This window comes from Rhinoderma darwinii, chromosome 11, assembly GCF_050947455.1.
Source record: "Rhinoderma darwinii isolate aRhiDar2 chromosome 11, aRhiDar2.hap1, whole genome shotgun sequence".
In the NCBI taxonomy this organism is placed as follows: domain Eukaryota; kingdom Metazoa; phylum Chordata; class Amphibia; order Anura; family Rhinodermatidae; genus Rhinoderma; species Rhinoderma darwinii.
The window spans coordinates 1791882-1813243 of NC_134697.1; the positions used below are offsets into that span (position 1 = coordinate 1791882).

The following is a 21362-nucleotide window of genomic DNA, read 5'->3' on the forward strand; positions in this document are numbered from 1 at the left end:
GGCGCGGCAGGGGTCTTGTGGTGTTGGGGAGGGGTAGGGGGGCCAAAGCTGAATTCTTGCACATGGGCCCATGAGCCTTTAGCTATGCCCCTGGGAATTCCTATATCTGGCGCTACAATAAAAAGGACAATGATAATCCCCCTTAATTGGTTAGAGGTGAGACTTTTGGTCGTTGGTCAACCGTATTTCTACATTTAAATTTAAAAAAAAAATATCTAGAAAATCAAAAATCCTTGTGAGTAGCATTACGAAATACCTTATCTAATGGGCAACCCCCTTGGCTAACTACAGCTAATTTGCTGTAGTTAGCCAATGGGGAGGAGCTAGCTTCTCTGCTTCTGATGCTGACCAATCAGTGCAGGGGCACCTTGAGGGTAGATCACGTCCTATTGGCTAAAGCAAAACAGCATAAAGGGAGCCAACGCAACAATGGGCCATATCCTTGGAGCGGGGGAGGGGTCTAAAAAAACAGAGCTGGAATCAGGGAGAGAGCGCTATACTGGTCACTAAACCAGTTCCACATATATGATCTAGTGACAGGTCATCTTTAAGGTGCATCGCTAGTTATACATTATTTGCATCTGTGTGTTTTGCCCCCACCAATAGTTAGTACATTAGGGATGTGGTGATCTGCTGAGCTTCATGGGGCCTTTGGCTCTCGCCTTCTATCAGGAGAGCTGTAGATGTGTCATGCCCTATAATGCCAATAGGCGCCAAAGGGCCACAGAATGTCACAGCCCCTCGAAGAACGAATCACTTTAAGGCACGTAAAAAAGAAACAGATCCCTGCAGATCCCAGAACTGAGCTGCGTTATCGTATGTATGACAATATTATCACAGGAAGACGGTGGATAGTGCGTCACTCACCCGGTGATGATAGGGGAAGGACCGCTCACCGCAGATTATAGGCAGAGGAGAAATAAAGAACAACCTAATCTAATCACTGGCACATGAAGAATACTTACTGGGCGCTGTACAGGTGATCGGAGCGACAATATTCCAGTTACTCAGAATGTAGAGACCCATGTCCTGATGAGAAAAGATCAACGTCACCGGTGCATAAAGAATATATTGAGAGTGAAATACAGTAGAAGGGAAGTGGTACTGTGCAGTGTCCATATATACAGAAGAATACTGAGAATTACACCCAGTATACAGGACAGGAGAAGTGGTACTGTGCAGTGTCCATATATACAGAATAATACAGATACTGATAATTACACCCAGTATACAGGACAGGAGAAGTGGTACTGTGCAGTGTATATATACAGAATAATACAGATACTGAGAATTACACCCAGTATACAGGACAGGAGAAGTGGTACTGTGCAGTGTCCATATATACAGAATAATACAGATACTGAGAATTACACCCAGTATACAGGACAGGAGAAGTGGTACTGTGCAGTGTATATATATACAGAATAATACAGATACTGAGAATTACACCCAGTATACAGGACAGGAGAAGTGGTACTGTGCAGTGTCCATATGTACAGAATAATACAGATACTGAGAATTACACCCAGTATACAGGACAGGAGAAGTGGTACTGTGCAGTGTCCATATGTACAGAATAATACAGATACTGAGAATTACACCCAGTATACAGGACAGGAGGAGTGGTACTGTGCAGTGTCCATATATACAGAAGAATACTGAGAATTACACCCAGTATACAGGACAGGAGAAGTGGTACTGTGCAGTGTCCATATATACAGAAGAATACTGAGAATTACACCCAGAATACAGGACAGGAGAAGTGGTACTGTGCAGTGTATATATATATATACAGAAGAATACTGAGAATTACACCCAGTATACAGGACAGGAGAAGTGGTACTGTGCAGTGTATACAGAATAATACAGATACTGAGAATTACACCCAGTATACAGGACAGGAGAAGTGGTACTGTGCAGGGTCATATATACAGATACTGAGAATTACACCCAGTATACAGGACAGGAGAAGTGGTACATGTGCAGTGTCCATATATACAGAATAATACAGATACTGAGAATTACACCCAGTATACAGGACAGGAGAAGTAGTACTGTGCAGTGTCCATATATACAGAATAATACAGATACTGAGAATTACACCCAGTATACAGGACAGGACAGGAGAAGTGGTACTGTGCAGTGTTCATATATACAGAATAATACAGATACTGAGAATTACACCCAGTATACAGGACAGGAGAAGTGGTACTGTGCAGTGTATATATACAGGATAATACAGACACTGAGAATTACACCCAGTATACAGGACAGGAGAAGTGGTACTGTGCAGTGTATATACAGAATAATACAGATACTGAGAATTACACCCAGTATACAGGACAGGAGAAGTAGTACTGTGCAGGGACATATATACAGATACTGAGAATTACACCCAGTATACAGGACAGGAGGAGCGGTACTGTGCAGTGTCCATATATACAGAATAATACAGATACTGAGAATTACACCCAGTATACAGGACAGGAGGAGCGGGTGTGTGCTGTCTGTGTGTTGGAGGAAGCTCTTTCCGGGTGTCGGCTCTTTCCTTTCCAGGGAGAGAGTTTGCTGCTTGGGATGAGAGGAAGTTCTTCCCAGCCAAGTGCTTCTCAGCCTCCTGTTACCCGGTCTAGGCCGGCGGGTAGCGGGAGCGTTCAGCAACCGGCCGAAGTTGTGGGGGTGAGAAGATCTAGTCGGGGTCACAGCGATGTGGCCCCGATCCTGCCCCCGCCTGAAACCAGGACAGAAAGCCAGGAAAGCCGCAAGGTTCCTGGTGTATCAGCCAGCAGGATCGCTCCTGGAGATGTGCAGCAGAGCATGCATGATGGTGTGGAGGCAGATTGGGGTGAACTACATGCCACGGAGTCAACAACCACCTTTAGCTCCCGTGTTGCGGAGTGCCTCCGTGGGTATGAGGACGCCGGGAAGGCCATTCGGAAGCTCCAGGAGGAGCTGAAAGCAGCCCGGGTTCGGTCGCACGTCACTTCTGGAGCAAAGAGGTTGGTAGTAATGGCGACTATCAGGGATCTCAAATCTGAGGTGGATGCCCTGAAAGAAAAGCGCAAGTTTATTTTGGAGAATAGTGGACCTTTCAAGGAGAAACTCCTTAATGATGATCGGTTCCGGGCAATGAAGGGTGTCTGTGACCCTGGAAAGCAGACGGATGATGAGGGTGAGGAGGAGGAAATGTGTCCGGGTGCGTCTGGTCAGTGGAGTACGTGCAGCGAGCTGCCTGCAGAGCAAGTGGCTTTACCCATGGACTCCAGCTCAGGCGGTGAGGGGGACACCTGTGACCAGGACATCAGCAGCAGCAATTCAGGTGGGAGGCTGATGGCGGAAATAGGGCAGCTCCAGTCTCCGGTGAGCCTGCAGCATTTTTCTTTTGGCGCGGACTTGGGTCCAGAGGAGAAAGTTAATGCCAAGCGCGCAGCAAAGCGCAAAGCCCGGCGGCGACTAAAATCCAGAAAGGCTGGAAAAATCGTGCAGGAGGTCAGTTTTAAGTTTGTTCCCCACCCAGTGCTACCCCAGCTGGCCGCAAGGTCAGCTCGCTGCACAAGCCCCGTGATCCAGCCTAGCCCGGGCCCTGAAGTGGGTCCGGTGCAGGAAAGCGGGGAGATTAATGATGGCGTGATAGAGGAGGCTGATGTCCCTGCTTGTCGTAGTAGCGGTGGCGTTTTTGGTGGCGTTTTTAAGGCGTCAATAGCGCCAGATAATGTTGGTGGCCCAGCGTTGGGTGCAGAACAAAGCTCTGGTGCTCAGGTTTCCTCCTCAGTAATGGGGGGCGGCTCGACACCAGAGCTGGCAGCGAATATTCCAGTGTCCCTGGAACCCGTTGGTGCTACTGAGCGGCGGCAGAATGAAGGGGCAGCTGGGACTGACGGCACGGTTGAATGTCCCCCCAAGCTTGCGGTCATTGGGTCCGGTGGCGCAATCACTAGTATTCCTATGGTGGCTGCGTCACATGAATCCCCAGCCCGGGAGCCAGCTTTGCCAGGGGTGAGGGCGAGTCTGGGCATTGCTGGCTCTAAGAAGGAAGGATTGTCTCAAGTAAATAAACGTCACGCTAATGAGGTGGAGGGGAAACCTGATGACACCGAGGCGATAACATCCGGCCCAGAAACACTTTTTACTGCTGGTCCAGAGGGTGAGGGTATGAATGGTGCAGGTACGAGTGCTATTAATAATGGTGAGGGTATGAATGGTGCCGGTACGAGTGGTATTAATAATGGTGAGGGTATGAATGGTGCAGGTACAAGTGCTGTTAATAATGGTGAGGGTATGAATGGTGCCGGTACGAGTGCTGTTAATAATGGTGAGGGTATGAATGGTGCAGGTACAAGTGCTGTTAATAATGGTGAGGGTATGACTGGTGCCGGTACAAGTGCTGTTAATAATGGTGAGGGTATGACTGGTGCCGGTACAAGTGCTGTTAATAATGGTGAGGGTATGAATGGTGCCGGTACGAGTGCTGTTAATAATGGTGAGGGTATGAATGGTGCAGGTACAAGTGATATTGATAATGGTCCCTCTCCTGTGTCTGGGGCCGGGGTGAGTGGTGGGAATGTTACTGCCAGGGGTATAAGGTCTAGTGAGGCCGGTCCATCTGCCCCCCCAGGGGTGACTACTCGCAGTTATGCCAGTGTCACTGCTGGGGCCTCCTCCTCATCTTCAGGCTCTGGGGACGGTATTTTACAGCGGCGCCTGCTGGAGGCCCTTAAAAAGGGTGAGAGAACAATAATGGTAGAGGGCCGAGCGGTTGATCTGTCCTTCTGGATAGACAGGCATGGCCTGACTGCTTTCCGAGAAGAAAGGGAAGGGGAAACTGTGTGGACCCTTCCGACAGCCGGGCCTGGGGGGGCTCGTAGGAATGTTGTTCGTCTTCGCTGGAGAGGCAATGATACGTGCCCACCTAGGGCAAAAATAGTTGAGCTTCTCTTGAAGATGAATTTCAGGGCGATCGACATCTTTGCCCTGATACATCCCTATGGCACCCCAGTATTTGACATCAGCTTTGTTCGGCCGGAGGGCCTGGAGCTCTTTTGGTCAAATTATGAGCTGGTGAAGAATGAGCCCGGCTGGCGAGACTTCGCTGTACAAGCGTTGTCTCGTCAGAGCGAAATCAAGAAGGTGACCGTCCTAACTTGCAATGAGTGTCTTTCTTGTATGGACATTATGACCTGGCTCAGCAGGTACGGGGAGGTAACGGAGGTCCCCAAAAAAAACAGGGATGAATTTGGCATCTGGTCAGGGGCCTGGACCTTTATGGTTAAATTAAACCGTTCAGGAAGTACTGTCACCCACATCCCTTCCTCAGCCTTTTTAGGAAGGGACCGAATCCTGGCCTTTTACCAGGGGCAGCCGAAGCTCTGCCACAGGTGTGGTGACCCCACGCACTTCAGTGCCCACTGCAGAGTGCAGAAGTGTGCGTTGTGCGGGGGGATAGGTCATCTTGCCACAGCCTGTGGGGATATTCGGTGTCACCTGTGTGGGGATCTAGGTCACCCATTCAGTCGCTGCCCTCGTTCCTTTGCCAACGCCATGGCGGGCCCAGCGGGAGAAAGCCGAGAGGTTGCTCCTGCCGTGGTTGGCACTGGTGGAGGTGAAGGGGCTGAGGGGCCAGGGAAGAAAGGCAAGTCACCCTCCAAGTTAAGGCGATTGGAGAACCGTCGAAGGAGTAGGGAGCTCGGGGAGCCCCAGGCAATTGGGGTAACCCTTGGCCCTGCTCCGGGGGCGAGTGTCATTGCTACTGAGGCCCTGGGGGAACAGGACTTGAATGAAGAGGTCAGGAGGTTGGAGAGGGAGGAGGAAGCCGCTTCTTCATGTTCCTCGCTATATGAAAGTATGGATGAGGACAGTAGACGGTGGCTAGATGAAAAGCGCAAGCAGGGTGCTAAAAAGAAAAAAAAGGGAGATAAGAAATCTTCTCCTCCCCTGGTCCAGGTGCCTAAGGAAAGCCCAACCGACTCACCTCTTGTTGTTCTCTCAAACCGCTTTCAAACCCTCAAGGACATCTCCTCTTCAGATGAGGAGTGTGGGGGTGAGGATGTGGCGAAGGTGACGAGGGGGTCTGTGGGGGGCGTCCAGCTTCTTGCCTCAGGGCATGCGGAACCCTCAGGGAGAAGCGCTGTCCCGGAGCCTGGAGGTGAGGTTGATAGTGGTGCTGGCGGGGAGGTGGAGGAAGGGAGGGATATGGACACATCAGCATCCCTCAAAAGGGCCCTCGGCTCTTCATCAGACAGTGATAAAAACCAGGGGAAGGGCAAGGGGAAGGGGAAAAAGGTCATCTAATTCAATCACCCAGGATGGCGGCACCCACCCCGTTGACGCTGGCATCTATTAATGTCGCCAGCATTAAATCTGACAAGGCTAGATTTGCGGCCTTTGATTTTCTCGGCCGAATTGAGGCCGACATTTTATTTTTGCAAGAGACCAGGCTGACAGACTTGGCAGCCATACATAAAGCGAAAAAGGAGTGGAGGCGTGGACCATCTTATTGGTCTCTTGCGGCCGAGCCGGGTAGCGGGGTGGCGGTTCTTTTCACCGCATCGGTAGAATGCAGACGGGTTATTGAATTAGAAATGGGGAGGTGCCTGATCTTGGATGTCCTCATGAAGGGACAGGAGCTCAGGCTCATTAACATCTATGGTCCCCAAACCAGCTGGGACCGGAAAAGTCTCTTTATGAGGATCAAGCCCTATCCTTTTACGAGTCGGCAGGTGGTCTTTGGAGGGGACTTCAATGCTGCCACGAGGTCCCAAGATAGGGGAGGTTCCAGAGACAGGCTGACTTATGACTGTGTGGCCCTAAATAGGATAGCTAGTGAGGCTCGCCTGGTGGATGTCCACATCCGGCACACCCCAGGCCACGCGGGATTCACCTTTTATCGAGGTAGTTGTAGGTCTAGAATAGATAGGTTTTATTTAAAGGAGGATGCCATCTCTTCGGCAGTGTCCGTCGTTGAGGTGGAGTTCTCCGACCACTGTTTAATTTTATTTTCTCTGAATGTTGCAGAGACCCCCCGGATGGGAAGAGGCTTTTGGAGGCTCAATTCGTCTCTCTTGGAAGAAGCGGAGATAAGACGGTCCTTTGAGGATTTCTTTCAGAGCCAGGTACCATTACTGGATCTTTGTAGCAGTAAGTCGGAGTGGTGGGAGATGTTCAAAAAAAGGGTGGCGAGTTTCTTCCGCCAGCTCTCGAGCCTCAGGAGCCTGGACAGGTATCGCCTGTATCAGGGCCTGAGGAGGAAACTCGAGCATCTTGTCTCGACTGGAGGTGACCGCGAGGACATTTCCAGAGTGAAATCTTTGCTTAAGAGTTGCCAGTATGATAGACACGCATCTTTAGTTTTTGAGAGGGATTTTGGGAAGTACCGCTCGCCCGACCCCTACAAGAACTGCAAGATGTCAGTAAATAGTAAAGTGGTTTCAGGACTGATGGACAGTACAGGATCCCTGAAAAGGTCCAGATCAGGGATCTTGGAGGTCGTCAGATCCTTTTACTCGCACCTCTTGGGAAAGATGGATCTTGATCGGGATGCGATGTCGGCTTTCCTGGCTGAAACTGTCCCCGAACCAGGAGTAGACCCCTCTCTTGGTGTCTTGGCAGAGGCGATCAGGGAAGAGGAAGTGAGACTGGCGATTGAAGGGCTTGCCCTCAAGAAGTCGCCAGGTCCAGATGGCTTAACGTCTGAATTTTACAAGACCTTTAAGGACATTTTAGTTCCCCTGTTGACTGAGGTGTTGAATGAGTGTCTTTCCTCGGGCACTTTGCCGAAGTCAATGAGGAGGTCGGCCCTGATCATCCTGTCAAAGGGTAAAGACCCATCGCACATTGAGAATTGGCGTCCCATAGCGCTACTCAATGTGGACAGAAAGGTTCTGGCAAAGGTGCTGTTTAATCGGCTGGTGAAATTTGCACCCCGGCTCCTTTCGGGGGCTCAGCATTGCTCTGTTCCAGGCCGCAGCGCGTTTAGCGCTGTACTCGGTGTCCGAGAGGCAGTGGAGCAGAGTAGGGCGGGCCGTTGGAAGGGGTACTTGCTGTCCTTGGATCAGGCAAAAGCGTTTGATCGGGTTGATCACGAGTATCTCTGGTCGGTCCTTCTGAGGTATGGTCTGCCGGGGGGGTTTGTTGATTGGCTTAAGATCTTGTATGCAGGGGCAGAGAGTTTTCCGCTTGTGAACGGTTGGATTGGCCGCTCTTTTGAGGTTGGGTCTGGGGTTCGCCAGGGTTGCCCGCTGAGCCCGCTTTTATACGTGTTCGCGATTGACCCCTTCCTTAGGAGGGTAGATCGTGGACCGTTGGTGGGAGTCAGCATGGACTTGGCAGCCTCGGAAGCCACTCTGAGAGTGGTGGCGTATGCGGATGACGTCACCGTCTTTGTGTCCTCGAGAGGGGAGGCAGAGTGGGTGATGTCTGAAGTTGACCGCTACTCGGAGGCATCCGGGTCCATGATCAACCAGGATAAGTGTAAGAGTCTCTGGCTGGGAGGGGGAGATCCTACCTTTGATCTCTCGGACACTCTTCCGGGGCCTCAGGAGTTTGTAAAAATTCTCGGCATCGAATTTGGCCAGGGGGATTACCCCAAACAAAATTGGGACAGCAGGCTAAAGATCGCCGCTCAGAAGGTCGACCAGTGGAAGGGTTGGTCTTTGACCCTCAGGGAAAGGGTCAACTTGATCAAAACTTACCTGCTCCCTTTGTTAATCTATTTGGGCAGTGTCTGCATCTTGCCAGAACCTCTCTGGACTCGGGTCTACAGCTTGTTCTTCCAGATGTTATGGGGGAATAAGCTGAACCTAGTCAAGAGGGAGGTGACATACCGTACGAGGAGACTAGGGGGGTTGTGTATGGTCAACCCTGTGGTATTCCTGGTTAATACCTTTGTAAAGATCAACATGTCAAACCTCTGGCAAGAGAGGGCTCCTCCGTGGGTAGTCTCCTGCAGGGGGTGGTTTCGGCCTTTCTTCCAGGAATGGGAGACAGGAGGGCAAGTGAAGGACCTTCGCACGCCGCATGGGCATCTTCCGGCTTACGCTACCGTGGTTCTGAAAACAATTCGCCGGTGGGGTCTGGGGATGTGGGAGATCAGGACTCTGTCAAGGAGGCTCCTTGACAACAGAGTTCTGTTGACCCATTTCCAGAAGCCCCTGGCGCTCAGGGACTGCCCAAGTCGGGATCTGGAGGTTGGTTTGAGGGTTTTAAATTCTAGTAGGATCCCTTTAAAGTTTTGGGACTTGGCTTGGCGTTGCTTCCATGGGAAACTGTATGTGAGGGACAACTTGAAACACAGGAACCCTGAGGAAAGGGGTTGTCCCCGGGAGGAGTGTGGCGGCGTGCTGGAAAGCATGGAGCACTTCCTGCTTCATTGTCCCCTCAATACAGGGGTCTACAGCAGGGTGGGTGCCTCCATTGGTTGGCCTGGTCTGACCGGTCTCTCCTATGCGGAATGGGCCTATGGAACATTCAGACACCTGGGTGGTCGAGATCGGGGCACTTTATTCTTAGTCAGCTTAGCGGTCAGGTACGGCACGTGGAACTCACGGTGTTTTGTATCAACCAGACAAAAAACCCTCCCGGAGGAAGAGGTGGTGAGGAACATTCTCGGTGACCTGGGGAAGGTTCGTTCTTTGGAGTTCGAGAGACTGGGCACGAGTAGGGCCTCCATGCTTTGGAGGGGTTTCTCCTTCAGCGTGCCCTAGTCTAGTCGTCTCTATTCCTGGTGGGGGGCTAATGCTGTCACTGTAGCTTTTTGTTTTCTGTATAGTTGATGATGGATATAGGGCTTGCAGGTACCGAACCAGGGCCTTGTGGGTAGGATTTGTTAAGGATGTGTTATGTGTTATGTCAGGTAATGTATGCCATTGTACAGGCTGAGTCTTTACTTACTATATCTTGTAGAGTGTAGTATTTTTGTATAGATGTGAGGGGGTTAGGTGTTAGGTGGGGAGGGGGGAAAGTGGGGGAGGGGTGGTACAAATAATAAGAAAAAGCCGGGCCCGATCAAAGAGACATCGAAGGATGGACGATGGTGTCGGTCGGAGCTTAAAGGTACGGACTTTGGACTGGACATTGGTCTTGAATTGGGTATAATGTAGATATTATATATATAAATGTATGTTCAGTATTGTTTTGTATATATTGTATATATTGGTTACTAATTGGTATTCATATTGCAGATTTGTGGTTAAGAAAAAGGGTGGAGGGAAAAAAAAAAAAAAAATAATAAAATGTAAAAAAAAAAAAAAAAAATGTAAAAAAAAAAAAAAAAAAAAAAAAAATTATAAAAAAAAAAAGAAAAAAAAAAAGGGGGGGTTATTTGCAGATTGGGCTCATGTTGTGTTTTCTCATGTAGGAATTTCTCATTTTCCTTGGTTAATATATTTTGATGGGCACGTGGACCGGTTAGGGTCAGTTTTTGGTTTATTGTGGTTTAACAATTTTATTTTTTAGACTGTTACTGATTTTGTTCTTTTGAGGCGTCTGGATTGATTTTGTGACTATGAGTTTTGTGTATTTGTATTTATACTGATGTGAGTGACGTGTGGATGATGAGTGATGTGTGGATGATGAGTGATGTGTGGATGATGTGAGTTATAATACAGAAGACTGAGTGCTGGTAGGAATGTGATCTGGACCAGAGAGGAGGCGGCCGAGATTCATAATGTGTTTATAACTTGTTCATTTTGTGTTGGTTTTTGACCCGTGTATTGTATGTGCGGATTTATGGCATGTGTATGTTTGTTAACATTTATTAAAAAGATGAGAAGTGGTACTGTGCAGTGTCCATATATACAGAAGAATACTGAGAATTACACCCAGAATACAGGACAGGAGAAGTGGTACTGTGCAGTGTATATATATATATACAGAAGAATACTGAGAATTACACCCAGTATACAGGACAGGAGAAGTGGTACTGTGCAGTGTATACAGAATAATACAGATACTGAGAATTACACCCAGTATACAGGACAGGAGAAGTGGTACTGTGCAGGGTCATATATACAGATACTGAGAATTACACCCAGTATACAGGACAGGAGAAGTGGTACATGTGCAGTGTCCATATATACAGAATAATACAGATACTGAGAATTACACCCAGTATACAGGACAGGAGAAGTAGTACTGTGCAGTGTCCATATATACAGAATAATACAGATACTGAGAATTACACCCAGTATACAGGACAGGACAGGAGAAGTGGTACTGTGCAGTGTTCATATATACAGAATAATACAGATACTGAGAATTACACCCAGTATACAGGACAGGAGAAGTGGTACTGTGCAGTGTATATATACAGGATAATACAGACACTGAGAATTACACCCAGTATACAGGACAGGAGAAGTGGTACTGTGCAGTGTATATACAGAATAATACAGATACTGAGAATTACACCCAGTATACAGGACAGGAGAAGTAGTACTGTGCAGGGACATATATACAGATACTGAGAATTACACCCAGTATACAGGACAGGAGGAGCGGTACTGTGCAGTGTCCATATATACAGAATAATACAGATACTGAGAATTACACCCAGTATACAGGACAGGAGGAGCGGGTGTGTGCTGTCTGTGTGTTGGAGGAAGCTCTTTCCGGGTGTCGGCTCTTTCCTTTCCAGGGAGAGAGTTTGCTGCTTGGGATGAGAGGAAGTTCTTCCCAGCCAAGTGCTTCTCAGCCTCCTGTTACCCGGTCTAGGCCGGCGGGTAGCGGGAGCGTTCAGCAACCAGCCGAAGTTGTGGGGGTGAGAAGATCTAGTCGGGGTCACAGCGATGTGGCCCCGATCCTGCCCCCGCCTGAAACCAGGACAGAAAGCCAGGAAAGCCGCAAGGTTGCTGGTGTTGCAGCCAGCAGGAGCGCTCCTGGAGATGTGCAGCAGAGCATGCATGATGGTGTGGAGGCAGATTGGGGTGAACTACGTGCCACGGAGTCAACAACCACCTTTAGCTCCCGTGTTGCGGAGTGCCTCCGTGGGTATGAGGACGCCGGGAAGGCCATTCGGAAGCTCCAGGAGGAGATGAAAGCAGCCGGGTTCGGTCGCACGCCACTTCTGGAGCAAAGAGGTTGGTAGTAATGGCGACTATCAGGGATCTCAAATCTGAGGTGGGTGCCCTGAAAGAAAAACGGGGATTTATTTTGGAGAATAGTGGACCTTTCAAGGAGAAACTCCTTAATGATGATCGGTTCCGGGCAATGAAGGGTGTCTGTGACCCTGGAAAGCAGACTGATGATGAGGGTGAGGAGGAGGAAATGTGTCCGGGTGCGTCTGGTCAGCGGAGTACGTGCAGCGAGCTGCCTGCAGAGCAAGTGGCTTTACCCATGGACTCCAGCTCAGCCGGTGAGGGGGACACCTGTGACCAGGACATCAGCAGCAGCAATTCAGGTGGGAGGCTGATGGAGGAAATACGGCACCTCCAGTCTCCGGTGAGCCTGCAGTATTTTTCATTTGGCGCGGACTTGGGTCCAGAGGAGAAAGTTAATGCCAAGCGCGCAGCAAAGCGCAAAGCCCGGCGGCGACTAAAATCCAGAAAGGCTGGAAAAATATTGGAGGAACAGGTCAGTTTTAAGTTTGTTCCCCACCCAGTGCTACCCAAGCTGGCCGCAGGGTCAGCTCGCTGCACAAGCCCCGTGATCCAGCCTAGCCAGGGCCCTGAAGTGGGTCCGGTGCAGGAAAGCGGGGAGATCAATGATGGCGTAATAATGGAGGCTGATGTCCCTGCTTGTCGTAGTAGTGGTGGCGTTTTTGGTGGCGTTTTTAAGGCGTCAATAGCGCCAGATAATGTTGGTGGCCCAGCGTTGGGTGCAGAACAAAGCTCTGGTGCTCAGGTTTCCTCCTCAGTAATGGGGGGCGGCTCGACACCAGAGCTGGCAGCGAATATTCTAGTGTCCCTGGAACCCGTTGGTGCTACTAAGCGGCGGCAGCATGAAGGGGCTGCTGGGACTGACGGCACAGTTGAATGTCCCCCCAAGCTTGCGGTCATTGGGTCCGCTGGCGCAGTCACTAGTATTCCTATGGTGGCTGCGTTACATGAATCCCCAGCCCGGGAGCCAGCTTTGCCAGGGGTGAGGGCGAGTCTGGGCATTGCTGGCTCTAAGAAGGAAGGATTGTCTCAAATAAAGAAATGTCACGCCAATGAGGTGGAGGGGAAACCTGATGACACCGAGGCGATAACATCCGGCCCAAAAACACTTTTTACTGCTGGTCCAGAGGGTGAGGATATGAATGGTGCAGGTACGAGTGCTATTAATAATGGTGAGGGTATGAATGGTGCCGGTACAAGTGCTGTTAATAATGGTGAGGGTATGAATGGTGCAGGTACAAGTGATATTAATAATGGTCCCTCTCCTGTGTCTGGGGCCGGGGTGAGTGGTGGGAATGTTACTGCCAGGGGTATGAGGTCTAGTGAGGCCGGTCCATCTGCCCCCCCAGGGGTGACTACTCGCAGTTATGCCAGTGTCACTGCTGGGGACTCCTCCTCATCTTCAGGCTCTGGGGACGGTATTTTACAGCGGCGCCTCCTGGAGGCCCTTAAAAAGGGTGAGAGAACAATAATGGTAGAGGGCCGAGCGGTTGATCTGTCCTTCTAGATAGACAGGCATGGCCTGACTGCTTTCCGAGAAGAAAGGGAAGGGGAAACTGTGTGGACCCTTCCGACAGCCGGGCCTGGGGGGGCTCGTAGGAATGTTGTTCGTCTTCGCTGGAGAGGCAATGATACGTGCCCACCTAGGGCAAAAGTAGTTGAGCTTCTCTTGAGGATGAATTTCAGGGCGATCGACATCTTTGTCCTAATACATCCCTATGGCACCCCAGTATTTGACATCAGCTTTGTTCGGCCGGAGGGCCTGGAGCTCTTTTGGTCAAATTATGAGCTGGTGAAGAATGAGCCCGGCTGGCGGGACTTCGCTGTACAAGCGTTGTCTCGTCAGAGCGAAATCAAGAAGGTGACCGTCCTAACTTGCAATGAGTGTCTTTCTTGTATGGACATTATGACCTGGCTCAGCAGGTACGGGGAGGTAACGGAGGTCCCCAAAAAAAACAGGGATGAATTTGGCATCTGGTCAGGGGCCTGGACCTTTATGGTTAAATTAAAGCGTTCAGGAAGTACTGTCACCCACATCCCTTCCTCAGCCTTTTTAGGAAGGGACCGAATCCTGGCCTTTTACCAGGGGCAGCCGAAGCTCTGCCACAGGTGTGGTGACCCCACGCACTTCAGTGCCCACTGCAGAGTGCAGAAGTGTGCGTTGTGCGGGGGGATAGGTCATCTTGCCGCATCCTGTGGGGATATTCGGTGTCACCTGTGTGGGGATCTAGGTCACCCATTCAGTCGCTGCCCTCGTTCCTTTGCCAACGCCATGGCGGGCCCAGCGGGAGAAAGCCGAGAGGTTGCTCCTGCCGTGGTTGGCACTGGTGGAGGTGAAGGGGCTGAGGGGCCAGGGAAGAAAGGCAAGTCACCCTCCAAGTTAAGGCGATTGGAGAACCGTCAAAGGAGTAGGGAGCTCGGGGAGCCCCTGGCAACTGGGGTAACCCTTGGCCCTGCTCCGGGGGCGAGTGCCATTGCTACTGAGGCCCTGGGGGAACAGGACTTGAATGAAGAGGTCAGGAGGTTGGAGAGGGAGGAGGAAGCCGCTTCTTCATGTTCCTCGCTATATGAAAGTATGGATGAGGACAATAGACGGTGGCTAGATGAAAAGCGCAAGCAGGGTGCTAAAAAGAAAAAAAAGGGAGATAAGAAATCTTCTCCCACCCCGGTCCAGGTGCCTAAGGAAAGCCCAACCTGCTCACCTCTTGTTGTTCTCTCAAACCGCTTTCAAACCCTCAAGGACATCTCCTCTTCAGATGAGGAGTGTGGGGGTGAGGATGTGGGGAAGGTGACGAGGGGGTCTGTGGGGGGTGTCCAGCTTCTTGCTTCAGGGGGTGCAGAACCCTCAGGGAGAAGCCCTGTCACAGAGCCTGGAGGTGAGGTTGATAGTGGTGCTAGTGAGGAGGTGGAGGAAGGGAGGGGTATGGACACATCAGCATCCCTCAAAAGGGCCCTCGGCTCTTCATCAGATAGTGATGAAAACCAGGGGAAGGGCAAGGGGAAGGGGAAGGGGAAAAAGGTCATCTAATTCAATCACCCAGGATGGCGGCACCCACCCCGTTGACGCTGGAATCTATTAATGTCGCCAGCATTAAATCTGACAAGGCTAGATTTGCGGCCTTTGATTCTCTCGGCCGAATTGAGGCCGACATTTTATTTTTGCAAGAGACCAGGCTGACAGACTTGGCAGCCATACATAAAGCGAAAAAGTAGTTCAGGCGTGGACCATCATATTGGTCTCTTGCGGCCGAGCCGGGTAGCGGGGTGGCGGTTCTTTTCACCGCATCGGTAGAATGCAGACGGGTTATTGAATTCGAAATGGGGAGGTGCCTGATCTTGGATGTCCTCATGAAGGGACAGGAGCTCAGGCTCATTAACATCTATGGTCCCCAAACCAGCTGGGACCGGAAAAGTCTCTTTATGAGGATCAAGCCCTATCTTTTTAAGAGTCGGCAGGTGGTCTTTGGAGGGGACTTCAATGCTGCCACGAGGTCCCAAGATAGGGGAGGTTCCAGAGACAGGCTGACTTATGACTGTGTGGCCCTAAATAGGATAGCTAGTGAGGCTCGCCTGGTGGATGTCCACATCCGGCACACCCCAGGCCACGCGGGATTCACCTTTTATCGAGGTAGTTGTAGGTCTAGAATAGATAGGTTTTATTTAAAGGAGGATGCCATCTCTTCGGCAGTGTCCGTCGTTGAGGTGGAGTTCTCCGACCACTGTTTAATTTTATTTTCTCTGAATGTTGCAGAGACCCCCCGGATGGGAAGAGGCTTTTGGAAGCTCAATTCGTCTCTCTTGGACGAAGCGGAGATAAGACGGTCCTTTGAGGATTTCTTTCAGAGCCAGGTACCGTTACTGGATCTTTGTAGCAGTAAGTCGGAGTGGTGGGAGATGTTCAAAAAAAGGGTGGCGAGTTTCTTCCGCCAGCTCTCGAGCCTCAGGAGCCTGGACAGGTACCGCCTGTATCAGGGCCTGAGGAGGAAACTCGAGCATCTTGTCTCGACTGGAGGTGACCGCGAGGACATCTCCAGAGTGAAATCTTTGCTTAAGAGTTGCCAGTATGATAGACACGCATCTTTAGTTTTTGAGAGGGATTTTGGGAAGTACCGCTCGCCCGACCCCTACAAGAACTGCAAGATGTCAGTAAATAGTAAAGTGGTTTCAGGACTGATGGACAGTACAGGATCCCTGAAAAGGTCCAGATCAGGGATCTTGGAGGTCGTCAGATCCTTTTACTCGCACCTCTTGGGAAAGATGGATCTTGATCGGGATGCGATGTCGGCTTTCCTGGCTGAAACTGTCCCCGAACCAGGAGTAGACCCCTCTCTTGGTGTCTTGGCAGAGGCGATCAGGGAAGAGGAAGTGAGACTGGCGATTGAAGGGCTTGCCCTCAAGAAGTCGCCGGGTCCAGATGGCTTAACGTCTGAATTTTACAAGACCTTTAAGGACATTTTAGTTCCCCTGTTGACTGAGGTGTTGAATGAGTGTCTTTCCTCGGGCACTTTGCCGAAGTCAATGAGGAGGTCGGCCCTGATCATCCTGTCAAAGGGTAAAGACCCATCGCACATTGAGAATTGGCGTCCCATAGCGCTACTCAATGTGGACAGAAAGGTTCTGGCAAAGGTGCTGTTTAATCGGCTGGTGAAATTTGCACCCCGGCTCCTTTCGGGGGCTCAGCATTGCTCTGTTCCAGGCCGCAGCACGTTTAGCGCTGTACTCGGTGTCCGAGAGGCAGTGGAGCAGAGTAGGGCGGGCCGTTGGAAGGGGTACTTGCTGTCCTTGGATCAGGCAAAAGCGTTTGATCGGGTTGATCACGAGTATCTCTGGTCGGTCCTTCTGAGGTATGGTCTGCCGGGGGGGTTTGTTGATTGGCTTAAGATCTTGTATGCAGGGGCAGAGAGTTTTCCGCTTGTGAACGGTTGGATTGGCCGCTCTTTTGAGGTTGGGTCTGGGGTTCGCCAGGGTTGCCCGCTGAGCCCGCTTTTATACGTGTTCGCGATTGACCCCTTCCTTAGGAGGGTAGATCGTGGACCGTTGGTGGGAGTCAGCATGGACTTGGCAGCCTCGGAAGCCACTCTGAGAGTGGTGGCGTATGCGGATGACGTCACCGTCTTTGTGTCCTCGAGAGGGGAGGCAGAGTGGGTGATGTCTGAAGTTGACCGCTACTCGGAGGCATCCGGGTCCATGATCAACCAGGATAAGTGTAAGAGTCTCTGGCTGGGAGGGGGAGATCCTACCTTTGATCTCTCGGACACTCTTCCAGGGCCTCAGGAGTTTGTAAAAATTCTCGGCATCGAATTTGGCCAGGGGGATTACCCCAAACAAAATTGGGACAGCAGGCTAAAGATCGCCGCTCAGAAGGTCGACCAGTGGAAGGGTTGGTCTTTGACCCTCAGAGAAAGGGTCAACTTGATCAAAACTTACCTGCTCCCTTTGTTAATCTATTTGGGCAGTGTCTGCATCTTGCCAGAGCCTCTCTGGACTCGGATCTACAGCTTGTTCTTCCAGATGTTATGGGGGAATAAGCTGAACCTAGTCAAGAGGGAGGTGACATACCGTACGAGGAGACTAGGGGGGTTGTGTATGGTCAACCCTGTGGTATTCCTGGTTAATACCTTTGTAAAGATCAACATGTCAAACCTCTGGCAAGAGAGGGCTCCTCCGTGGGTAGTCTCCTGCAGGGGGTGGTTTCGGCCTTTCTTCCAGGAATGGGAGACAGGAGGGCAAGTGAAGGACCTTCGCACGCCGCATGGGCATCTTCCGGCTTACGCTACCGTGGTTCTGAAAACAATTCGCCGGTGGGGTCTGGGGATGTGGGAGATCAGGACTCTGTCAAGGAGGCTCCTTGACAACAGGGTTCTGTTGACCCATTTCCAGAAGCCCCTGGCGCTCAGGGACTGCCCAAGTCGGGATCTGGAGGTTGGTTTGAGGGTTTTAAATTCTAGTAGGATCCCTTTAAAGTTTTGGGACTTGGCTTGGCGTTGCTTCCATGGGAAACTGTATGTGAGGGACAACTTGAAACACAGGAACCCTGAGGAAAGGGGTTGTCCCCGGGAGGAGTGTGGCGGCGTGCTGGAAAGCATGGAGCACTTCCTGCTTCATTGTCCCCTCAATACAGGGGTCTACAGCAGGGTGGGTGCCTCCATTGGTTGGCCTGGTCTGACCGGTCTCTCCTATGCGGAATGGGCCTATGGAACATTCAGACACCTGGGTGGTCGGGATCGGGGCACTTTATTCTTAGTCAGCTTAGCGGTCAGGTACGGCACGTGGAACGCACGGTGTTTTGTATCAACCAGACAAAAAACCCTCCCGGAGGAAGAGGTGGTGAGGAACATTCTCGGTGACCTGGGGAAGGTTCGTTCTTTGGAGTTCGAGAGACTGGGCACGAGTAGGGCCTCCATGCTTTGGAGGGGTTTCTCCTTCAGCGTGCCCTAGTCTAGTCGTCTCTATTCCTGGTGGGGGGCTAATGCTGTCACTGTAGCTTTTTGTTTTCTTTATAGTTGATGATGGATATAGGGCTTGCAGGTACCGAACCAGGGCCTTGTGGGTAGGATTTGTTAAGGATGTGTTATGTGTTATGTCAGGTAATGTCTTTACTTACTATATCTTGTAGAGTGTAGTATTTTTGTATAGATGTGAGGGGGTTAGGTGTTAGGTGGGGAGGGGGGAAAGGGGGGGAGGGGGGGTACAAATAATAAGAAAAAGCCGGGCCCGATCAAAGAGACATTGAAGGAGAGACATTGAAGGATGGACGATGGTGTCGGTCGGAGCTTAAAGGTACGGACTTTGGACTGGACATTGGTCTTGAATTGGGTATAATGTATATATTATATATATATATATATGTATGTTCAGTATTGCTTTGTATATATTGTATATATTGGTTACTAATTGGTATTCATATTGCGGATTTGTGGTTAAGAAAAAGGGTGGAGGGAAAAAATAAAAATAAAAAAAAAATTTACAAATTTAAAAAAAAAATTAAAAATTAGAAAAAAAAAAAAAAAAAAAGGGGGGGTTATTTGCCAATTAGGCACATGTTGTGTTTTCTCATGTAGGAATTTCTCATTTTTCCTTGGTTAATATAATTTGATGGGCACATGGACCGGTTAGGGTCAGTTTTTGGTTTTATTGTGGTTTAACAATTTTATTTATTTTTTAGACTGTTACTGATTTTGTTCCTTTTGAGGCGTCTGGATTGATTTGTGACTATGAGATTTGTGTATTTGTAATTATACTGATGTGAGTGACGTGTGGATGATGAGTGATGTGTGGATGATGAGAGTGATGTGTGGATGATGAGTGATGTGTGGATGATGAGAGTGATGTGTGGATGATGTGAGTTATAATACTACAGAAGACTGAGTGCTGGTAGGAATGTGATCTGGACCAGAGAGGAGGCGGCCGAGATTCATAATGTGTTTATAACTTGTTCATTTTGTGTTGGTTTTTGACCCGTGTATTGTATGTGCGGATTTATGGCATGTGTATGTTTGTTAACATTTATTAAAAAAGATGAGAAGTGGTACTGTGCAGTGTGTATATATACAGAATAATACAGATACTGAGAATTACACCCAGTATACAGGACAGGAGAAGTGGTACTGTGCAGTGTATATATACAGAATAATACAGATACTGAGAATTACACCCAGTATACAGGACAGGAGAAGTTGTACTGTGCAGTGTCCATATATACAGAATAATACAGATACTGAGAATTACACCCAGTATACAGGACAGGAGAAGTAGTACTGTGCAGTGTATATATATATATATATATATATATATATATATATATATATATATACACAGAATAATACAGATACTGAGAATTACACCCAGTATACAGGACAGGAGAAGTGGTACTGTGCAGTGTATATATATACAGAATAATACATATACTGAGAATTACACCCAGTATACAGGACAGGAGAAGTGGTACTGTGCAGTGTCCATATATACAGAATAATACAGATACTGAGAATTACACCCAGTATACAGGACAGGAGAAGTGGTACTGTGCAGTGTCCATATATACAGAATAATACAGATACTGAGAATTACACCCAGTATACAGGACAGGAGAAGTGGTACTGTGCAGTGTATATATACAGAATAATACAGATACTGAGAATTACACCCAGTATACAGAATAGGAGAAGTAGTACTGTGCATTGCCTGTAAGTTAAGAATAGAATCATTAGACTGACCTGAATTACGTTCTGAATGTCCTTCTTTTTCTCTGGATATGAATAACTTCCCCACCAGTCCCAACTGTTCTTTACCATTTGCTCTTCATTACAATAATCGTAGTCAAGTCTATCAAATATATAGGAGCGTTTTGCCTGCACCAGGTTGTGTATCTGTAAACGCAAAAGTCACAGAAATTATTATTATTATCATCATTATATATTAGTTTAGTATTATGATTTTTATTGTTTTATTAAAAATATTATTATCAATGCGTCTATTTTTATTTAGTATTATCACTTAATTATTGTAATTATCATTATTATTACTTTTACAATTTTATATTTTAAGTGTAATATAATAATTTAAGATTTATTACTGCTACTATTATTATTGTTGTATTATTATTAATTAATTATTATTATTATTATTATTATTATTATTATTTAGTATTACTTTAGTAGTAGTTGTAGTATTAATATTTAAACTAGTAGTATTTAGTATTATTTTTTTTATTATTGTTATTATAATTTTTGTTGTTGTTATGATTACTTTTATTATTATTATTATTATTATTACTAATATTTTTACTTTAGTGGTGTTATTACTACTATTTATATTTTTACTACTACTAGTATAATCTTTGGTATTACTGTATTTTATTGTTATTATTATTATTGTTATTATTATTATCATTATATTTTAGTATAGTATTATTATTATTATTATGTTTTATTACAATTATTATTTATATGAATGCGTCTATTTTTATTTAGTATTATTGTAATTATCATTACTACTTTTATATTATTACTATTAAAATGTAATATTTTAAGTGTAGTTTAATTACTATTACCGTATTCTTATCATCATTTAAGATTTATTACTACTATTATTATTGCTGTATTATTATTATTATTATTATTATTACTATTATTATTACTATTATTATTATTATTACTACTATTATTATTACTATTATTACTATTATTATTATTACTATTATTATTATTACTATTATTATTACTATTATTATTATTACTATTATTATTATTACTATTATTACTATTATTATTA

The 21362-nt window shown here is 48.0% G+C and overlaps 1 protein-coding gene across 1 annotated transcript in view; it reads right to left on the reverse strand.

Annotated features, from left to right (window-relative positions):
* LOC142663898 (alpha-2-macroglobulin-like protein 1) overlaps positions 1–20454 on the reverse strand; it is a 140545-nt gene extending 120091 nt beyond the window's left edge. Inside the window, exons 1-2 of the mRNA XM_075842737.1 lie at positions 20306–20454; positions 966–1029 (exon numbers count right to left, since the gene is read on the reverse strand). Of these exons, the coding sequence (XP_075698852.1) occupies positions 966–1029; positions 20306–20383 (142 nt within the window). The 5' untranslated portion in view covers positions 20384–20454. The remainder of the gene's footprint in view (positions 1–965; positions 1030–20305) is intronic.
* Positions 20455–21362: the final 908 nt, after the last annotated feature.